The following is a 9,442-nucleotide window of genomic DNA, read 5'->3' as shown; positions in this document are numbered from 1 at the left end:
GGCGAGCGGCGGCGGGGCGGGCTCAGCGCGCCTGCGCGGCGCGGTCCGGCGAGCAGCGGGCTCACCGAGCCGCCCGGCAGCGGCGGCGGCAGCGGGAGGAGCAGCGGCAGCTCCGCGGTCCCCGCCGCCCGCACCGGCAGCGCGCTCGACCCGACCCGGCCCGGCCGCAGGGGCGGAGGCGGCGCGGCGGAGGGCGCTGCGCGGCGCTGTCCCTTCAGCACCGCCGGGAGGGCGCGGGCACAGCCCCGCCGGACCCCGCGGGCGCTGCAGCCGGCACCGGCGCCCACCCCCGCCTACAGCCCCCGGCGCCCCGCAGCGCCCGGAGCACCTGTGGGCAGCGCTGGTGCTGCGATACTACCCACCCCCCCTTTTTTTTTTTTCCTCCTTTTTTTTTTTTTAATTTTTTTTGTGCTTTTGGCCACGTCCAACCAGGGAAGGGCCCTCCCCCTCCGGCACGTCCCTGCGCCCCGGCACCGCAGCGCCCGCGCTCCCGGAGCATGGCCCCCCCTGCCCCTGCCCCTCCGCCGCGGCTGCAGCTTCCACGGTCCCCGAGTGTCTGACTTCAGACGAAGGCGCTGCAGCGCCGGGAGCCACCGGCACCGGCTTCCCCTCGGCGCGGCCCCCGGGGAGCAGAGCTGGCCGGGGCCCTTCGCCCCCACGGGCCTGGATCGGGGCTCGGGTTAGGCACCCACCGCCGCCGAGCAGCCGTCCCCTTACGGGCTTGCTGCCTGCCGTGCTTGCTTGGATGAGTCTGCGACATGCCTAATAAGAGACGAGATGGGCCAGGGCGACGAGAGCGACCGCATTGTGATCAACGTGGGAGGGACTAGGCACCAGACTTACCGCAGCACCCTACGCACCCTGCCCGGCACTCGGCTGGCCTGGATCGCCGAGCCCGACGCCCACAGCCACTTCGACTATGACCCCCGTACGGATGAGTTTTTCTTTGACCGGCACCCGGGCGTCTTTGCCCACATCCTGAATTACTACCGCACTGGCAAGCTGCACTGCCCCGCGGACGTGTGCGGGCCCCTGTATGAGGAGGAGCTGGCCTTCTGGGGCATTGATGAGACCGATGTGGAGCCCTGCTGTTGGATGACCTACCGGCAGCACCGCGACGCCGAAGAGGCTCTGGACAGCTTTGGTGGGGCTCCCCTGGATAGCAGTGCTGAGGACGGAGACATAGATGGCACCGGAGACTCTGGTGATGGTGAAGAGGAGCTGGAGATGACAAAACGCCTAGCACTTAGTGACTCCCCAGATGGCAGGTCTGGGGGCTTCTGGAGACGGTGGCAGCCTCGCATCTGGGCACTCTTTGAGGACCCCTACTCCTCCAGATATGCAAGGGTAAGCCATGCAATCAGCACTCTCATCAAAACATTTGAACCTCCCTTCAGTCCCACTTCCTCCCAGCATCATCAGGGTAGTCTCCACTGTCACAGCAGAGCAGCCATCCATGTGTGTAGCCATACAAAAATCATGCACAAGGCTATAGGGACATATCCCGTGCTCTCAAGCAGGCCCCATGGATGGTGCACAAGTGGACACCCAAGGCATGAGCTCATGTACTCAATATGTGGGCTTCCAGAAACCCTTATTTCCCAACAGGGTCCTAAAAACCCACAGCTAGGGTCAGGGTCTCATTCACAGGCCAGGGAGGTCTCCATCATACCAAGGTAACTTCCTTCCATGCACAGATTTTTTACAGTCAGTCACCCCCCAATAAAGAGAGACACCTTGTCCGGCCTTCTTATGAGCTAACGGTTCTCTCCCCTTTACGAGATGGAGACAGGATCATGGGAGTAGGCAGCCCCTGGGAGATCAAGGGTTTTGGAGAGTTTCTCAGCCTGGACTAGAAAGAGAGTCTGTTTCTCTTTTCTCATATGTACCATGTTAAATATTTATGATCATGCTTCTCTGAGAATGGGTAATTCACTTCCTCACTTACCTCCTCACTTTGTCTTTTCCCTTGTGGGAAACGCAAAGTATTAATCAGAGGAGAGGGCTCATTCATGTAGAAGGGACACTATGACAGGTTTCTTGCCTGGCTGCTGAAGGACAACTCCCCTCCTGATGCCTGGGCTTGTTTTGGAAAGGGAACACACACTGGTGCAGTTCACAGCATAGCTGTGGATAAAGATGGTCTTAAGCAGTCTCACAACTCCTCTAAGCAGGTGCCTTTCATGCTATTACATATGAGGATAAATACATTAATTAGGGCCTGATTCTGCTCCTCAAATCAAAAATAAAGAAAATATTTATTCAGAAGCAGCAGCAGGATTAGCCCCCAAGGTACCCATAATGATAAGAAGGAAAACAGATGACAAATAGTGCCTTTGCAAAGAAATTAGTTTGGATAGGTTCTACTCCTCTCTTAAGTGTACCTTTGTTACAACATAATTGCTGCCAGCCCTCAGCAGGGACAAGTGGTGCTTTGGTGTGGGAGGATGATCGGTGTTCCTGAGGAGGATCAAAGAAGTGAGATCAGATTAGGGTGCAGACGGATGAAGGAAAGAGAAGTGGAAATGCAGGGACAGGAGAGCTGGTTGTGTAGGAATGAATGGGTGGTGGAACAGCAGCTACTGGAGACTTTTCGTCTGAGCAGAGATCTCCAGCCAGGAGCCTCCAGGTCTGCAGACTGAATGAATGGGGAAAGCTGGAGCGCAGCCTGGAGTTATATCTTGGTGCATTTCTAAAGATTCTTGTTTGCATAACCTTTGGAGATTTCCTCTCTGAACAAAGAAGTTAATATTTTAAATGAATTCCTTTAAACAGCATGGAGGATAAAGGAATAATAAAATATTTACCACAAGATGAAAGGATGATGCTGTTGAATTGCAGCTTTCAAATCCCTGATTTCTGCCAAGGGAACATGGAAACGAAGAGGAAGGCTGCAGGGTATCCTTCAAAAGGCTTAGTTAGCTTCCTTTAATCAAGCCCAGTGTTAGCAGGCATTGATTTGAATAGCAGATCTCTCTGGTGCCCAGGAATCTGTTGGTAAAACACATGTTAAGTAGAGACAGTGTGCTTGTCCAAGATTTTGTGGAATGGTCCAAAAGCCAAATGGATAATGCTGTCCCAATGAAAAGGATACAAACAGAGACTAAACAACCCTTTTTCTTAGAAGCATTATGATATTTTAGGTCAGAGGACAAAATCTATAACCAATATCAAGAGTCTTTGTGATGTACAAGCTGGAATTCTAGGAGGATATAAATTCCATTTTCTAATTCTCTGTGGGTATTTTCATTTAGGAACAGGCATTTTATAAAGTGATTTGGGTTTGGTGGTGGGCTCTTTTTGTTGTGTTTTTTGTTGATGTTGTTCTTTGTTTGTTTGGTTTTTTCAGTGGACGTTATACTGTTTATTCACAATTACATGTGTAGAATTCAACCCCTGATTTACCTCTTTTTATTTCCTTAAAGGATTGTTATACTAGAGAAGTATGAATTCTAGGCAAAGTTAAAGTGTATACTGAATATTTCATGGGTTAAATATGATTCTTCAACTTGTATCTATGGAGACGTAGGCCATATGGATTAATATTTTGCAAGAAGGAAGATGGCTTTCATCATCAACACATGCACACACTGTCCATTAAGAAGACATTATAAGACACTTAACATTTTCTAATAAAAGCCATATGTTATGGTTATGGATGTAAAAAGAGATAGGAGTTTGATTTATGCTCCTGTAACCTAACACAGACATTGCAAAAAGACCTCAAACTCACAATAGCTAATTTACAATAAAATAATTGATAGCATCATTAACAAGTGAATGGTATATTAAAGCAATCGTGAGTAGAGTCAGGCTATAAATCCACTGTTACCTCACTTTTAATTGCCTATGCTACTTTCAATTACAAACTGTATTTCAGTCATGCAAAATTTTAAATTCGCATTGCCATTTTGTCAAAAAAATAAATCACAAAAATGTGTTATCGTAATTGGGTCTGAGACTTGTACTAATGGCGATTATTAAATGCAGGTTTGGTGTTTACATATGGCACCACAATGTATGTCAAAATAACATCTTAATATAAGCATCTGTTTACATAACCATTATACTGTTACACATCGGCAAGTAAAATGAACACAGTATATGAATATTAAGAATAAATCAAAACCTGCATATCTGAATAAAGCAAGATTTTTCTGGACTGTCTCTGGTACACACTAGTTCAGTGAATGTTTAGGACCCATCTGTGGAAAGCTCAGCATTTACCCAAATCTAGCCACTCTTGGGGCATTTTGATGTACACTGCTTACAAAGACAAGTACATTTGACTGTTTTGCTTCACCAGCACCTAGCTGATACTGAGTTACATCTGATCTCATTGTAGACAGCCAGGGGAGACTGGAAGAGCATTTGTGTATGTCAGGCAAAATCAGCCAACTCTGCAAATTATGTCTGTTTCTAAACTTTGATAAACCATAAGCTCCCAGTCAATAACTATTTGTCTGTAGGTGCAACATAGTCAACACTTTCTCGTTAAAACAACAGTGGCTGAGTTTCAATACTGGTTTTCTAAACACTAATTTCTTTAATAAGGTAGTTCTTTCTAAAAAATGAAAAACTCAAAAAATTGTGTCGTGTTCTAAATGTGTAATAGGAAAAGGTAGCTTGTTTCAAATCACAGATTGCCTTAGATGCCTGCCTTAATAAGATAAATGGCTGTCACACTTCTCCATAACTTAAATAATCCATATTTGGATAACGGAGGCAAAGTCTGGTACCTGGAGTTCTGGACAGAGTAACAGATAAGGTGATGGCAGAGATCAGATTTCCAGAGATGGTGGGTGCACAGGCAGATAGAGGCATCCAGGTGGATTTTGAAAAGCATCTTATCAGGTGGCTAAATATCACTGTATGTCAATGAATATTGTGCACCTAAATCACCGAGGTGTTTCTTTAATGCTTATAACTGCCTTTTTTGCATCCTCAGGCAACTTTGTGAATGTATTTTTCGTAAGTAGACTCAAAGGAGAAAATAGAATCACGAAGAAAGCAACACAGACACACTAAAGCATCATACTGAGAGTTATGATGTAATAGAGTTCCTGCCTTCTGCACTCAGACTTCATAGGCCCCTCAGTACACAAATGTGTGAAAAATATTTTCTTAGCATCCTCTCTCCTTTATATATCTGGTCATGCTGTTCTGGCACTAGCGAAGCTCCCACTGACTTCCTGGGGAGTTTGACCTGCAGGTATCTGACACCTTTGACCCTTCCTTCTCCTCCTCCCAGCAGGATAAGGTTGTGTTTGTGCTAATTCGCAGTCATTAGGTTAGTCAGTGTTTGGGAACCAGGAGCTCTCAGCTGAGATTCTGCGCTAATGCTCACATTCAAATCAGACAGTTAAGCTTCACTAATGAACCCTCAGGGAAGACTTTGTAGTCCTTCCAAATAAACATTTTTACTGTTTTTAAATAAAAGCTGGTTGGGGTCCTATGGAAGGTCCTCAACAGCTTGACTTGCCATCCTGGCATATGCTATACAGCTCTGCTCTGGAAGAGGAAAGGCTGATGGCAGAACCCTCACTCACCCGTTCCTCATGTTCTCCCTTCACATCCTGCAGAGGATCTGCTTTCCTCAGTGGGTGACTTTTGAAGGACAAGTTTCTGACACTGAGAAGGAGGCAGGAAAAAGGACAGTAGAGAAGAGATGAGAAGAAGGTATTCCCCAGGGATTTCTTCCAGTTTTCTTCTGTACATTCAAGAGCATCTCAACCTTGCTGTGTTCATTTAAACTGATTTTTCTCTATATAAACTAGATCCCATAGGTACAAGAAGGCTTATAGGATCCTAGCTCCTGACTAACCCTGCTGTCTGGAAGCTTAGAGGCTGGGGTGATTTCTGCTCACCCTTTACCTCGCTCCAGCTAAGCTCAGGGAGTGGGAATAGATACTCATCACCCTTCACAAGGGGAGCTTATTCTGCAGCCGTCTGAGACGGGACAGAGGTGCTCCATGAACAGTGCTGTGGGGGTCCCACAGAGCCAGAGCAGAGAGGAAGGAGCAGAACCACCCCGCATGCTTTCCCCTGCCCGCAGGCACCCCTCTCCCTGGGGAGGGATTCACAAAGGGGTGCTGGTGGAGCTGCTCCCCCACCTTGGGCCGTCCTGCAAGGTCTACCCTGCAGAGGCATGTCTAATGCTGCACTGGAGCTGCCTGCAGTCATTCTCACCATATACTTTGACAATTAACGAGGCAGCCTAATTTTAACTGCACGCTGCATTACAGCTCTGGAAAAATGAGAATCTTTCCACATTACATGAAGTTTCCCCTGCACTCGTAGTATAATGGAATTAGAGATAGACATCTATTAAGTACCATTCTGTCATTCATTATTAATATAGTTCCTAAAAATCTCATTTTATTCCTATTTTCTCTCATCAAGGGACATGTTACTGCAAATCCTTATATAACCCGTTAGTAAGCATAGTGTATTCTTCTCTGCATCCTGTCCAAAGAAGCCTTTGCAATGCCAGCTAGTAAGTGTTCACTGCTCACACCAAGTCCTTATTGAATTAGCCAAGGTGGGGGCAGGCACATTCACAAATAACTCCTGAAAGTTGTCCAAATTGTCCCTCTGACTTAGGAAGTAATAAATTTTAAAACCAACACAAAAAAAAATATATATATATAAAAAAATGTAGCAGCCATGCAGAATCATGACTTCATTGGTCTGAGTTGTTCAGAATCACATAGAAAGATATGATGTCTGCCCAGAACATCTTACAATCTCTTCGATGTCACAAACTCCTAAGGGAATGACAGAGATGATGTTATCCACCTCACAAATCTATGGGTGGCTAGTACAGACTTAGCAGTTTTAATTCAAGGAAGGTTTTTAAAATCCATTTGCCTATTTCCAATTTTATTTCTATTATTCTAAAACCTTAAAAAAGAACAGCATCTGTTGCCATTTTTTTAATCTTACTTAATTTTAATGTTTCTAGGTTACAAAATTTACTTGATTTAGCCAAGGCTGTGACTGTATGGATCATACCATCATATGCATACACATATATATGCCTTCCTATCACTGCCACCTCCTACGATGCTGAGTGGGATTTCCATATGAGGAAGGACTTCAAAATTAAACAATCTCAAAATACTTCTGAAAATGTAACTGTGCTGCCACTGAAATCAATACGAATTTAGTGACTGGTTTCAGTATGATATTTGGTCCCTTCTCTCTTTAATCCATCCCTATGTGCCTTCAATTATTTTCTTTGCCCTTCTTCTGACATTTGCTATTTTGGTTTTGGTTAGGAAAAAAAAGGCAACAAAATACTGGTATTCTCTGTTGGGTTATCATCAGACAAAGGATAAGAAGATCTGTGGATCAATTATAGTATTTCTATTTTAGAACTGCTCACAAAAATGTGATATATTAGACTACACCTACAAAAACTATTTTTCCATCTTGTTTTTCTTTCTGCTGTGCAGTCTAGTATTCAATGGTATTCATCTATCTCATTTGTAAAAATACGTGGCTGATCTGTGTATATTTATGGTAGTACTTTAGTAAAGTCTATACATATCGCCTTTCTTTTAACATAAGGAGAGATGTCAGCAAATCAGCAACAGAGGGCCCAGCCTTACTGTTATTGAAATTCAGTGCCAAAATTACCACCGACTTCAAGGATAGAAATGAATTTTCCTGCAGTATGGTTCAGGATTACAAAAATTGCAGTGTACTGCTTTTTTAATAGATCCATTGCACATTTCCATTCCAAAGCACTGAAGCGCGATAGATCTCAGTAATTTATTAAGAACACACATATTCAAGTATATAATTTCATAATCGTTTAAAGACATGAGCATCTTTAGCACATTGCATCAAAACACAGAGCTCTAATACTGACAAAGCTCTTCATGATCTTACTGGCATTTTTTACTGCAAAGGACTATAGAATACATCCCCCTTCAAACCACATGACTTCAATTAATGTTCAACCAAATCATATCCAAGCGCCGTATTTCATAATAAAAAGGGCAAGCAGGAGTATTCAGATTGAAAAATCGGGCCCTAATCGATAATGAAGTGTGTAATTCTTTCTCATGCAAATGCAGATGGCAAAACTGAGATTCCATTTTGTATAGGTTTGATTTTATGAAATTTCAGGGGATTCTTGGGAGATAAGACAATAGAACAGCTATTTTGAGACCTTTGCAATTGCATTACAATTAGCTTCTCAGTTATTACATGCTGAATTTGATCTGAGGAAAGAACAGTATTAGAAGGCTGACTTGGCTTTCTCTACTGAATATTGCATTACATAAATACGTGATTCACTCCAAATGGTACACAGGAGTGTTAGGATCGGATGAAATCAGAGAAATCTATGAATCTATGGAGAACCACCCCCTCCCCCTGGAATATAAACCGAACGCTGTCATTTCTAGAATAATTTTTACATCTCCTGTGCTCAGTAAGGACCCAGATTTTGCTATCTTCACTCCTACTCTCATAGTGATAGCTTACTCCAGGAATATCCCCCTTTCCTTCGAGCTGAGAACAGGGTACTATACAACACAAGTGGAGGTGAAAGGAGCAGGCCCTAACTGATTTTCATTTATTTCAGATATGATTTATAAGATATAACGGGGGTTCTAATAAATCACGCTATAAAAATTATGCATAAATTTCAGTCCGAGGCTTTTTGCAGTGATTGCTTATGATGTAAGACCCTTTAATGATAGTAAGTTAAAATTGCATTGTAATGGCCCTTTGTAAATGCAATAAATCTCCGACTTCAGTGTACTGCGGACAGGCAGCGACGTGTGTGCTGCACACGAGCTCCCAACACAGGCACACGCTGCTGGCACACGCTTATGTAATTATGGTGATACTTCAGGAGCAGCACTGAATCTTAGCACCACTAGATTTACTTTGAGAAAACGTTCAGTCAAGACCACTGTGGTGCATGGAACAGTTTAAAATATCCTACTGCTTTTTACTTGAAAACCTGGGAAAGAATGTTCCTTTTAGGAAGCAGTAAAATGGATTATTTGGTGTTAAACAGCAAATGCAAAAACTGTTCCTACTGAGTCTTTTAATTTCTCAGAGACAAATATGAGTTAAAACAGGCATTTTTATCCTCACAACCAAACTGAGTCCATCTTCTTTCCTAAAGTTCCTGGATCATCTACTCAGCATTCACAAAAAGAAAAAATGAGAAGCATCCGCAGAAATGCACCAACAGAATAATAGCTCCTTGTTTAAACTGCATCAGAATCCCTATTCCTGCCCACTTTTGCCCTCAAAAAACCCCACATTTAAAACACTACCCGATTCAGATACAGAAAGATCTGCTCAGTTCAGGTTGCTTATTATTTGACATGCATCAGAAACTCAGCTGCAGGTTTCACTTTGAAAATTCATTCCAATAACCCTGTTCTATTTTTCAGTTTGGATTCTTGCAGTCTTC

General features: G+C 44.0%; 1 protein-coding gene across 9 annotated transcripts in view; it reads left to right on the top strand.

The window, feature by feature from the left end:
- The first annotated feature begins 373 nt into the window (after positions 1-373).
- Positions 374-9,442, top strand: part of KCNC1 (potassium voltage-gated channel subfamily C member 1) — a 130,816-nt gene continuing 121,747 nt past the window's right edge. For all 9 annotated transcript variants that reach the window (XM_065065244.1, XM_065065242.1, XM_021299947.2 and 6 more), the window contains exon 1: positions 374-1,347. In XM_065065244.1, the coding sequence (XP_064921316.1) occupies positions 778-1,347 (570 nt within the window). In that variant the 5' untranslated portion in view covers positions 374-777. The remainder of the gene's footprint in view (positions 1,348-9,442) is intronic.

Source organism: Columba livia, chromosome 5 (assembly GCF_036013475.1).
Source record: "Columba livia isolate bColLiv1 breed racing homer chromosome 5, bColLiv1.pat.W.v2, whole genome shotgun sequence".
In the NCBI taxonomy this organism is placed as follows: domain Eukaryota; kingdom Metazoa; phylum Chordata; class Aves; order Columbiformes; family Columbidae; genus Columba; species Columba livia.
Note: the sequence above shows the minus strand (reverse complement) of the source record. Positions and strands in the feature narration are given on the sequence as shown.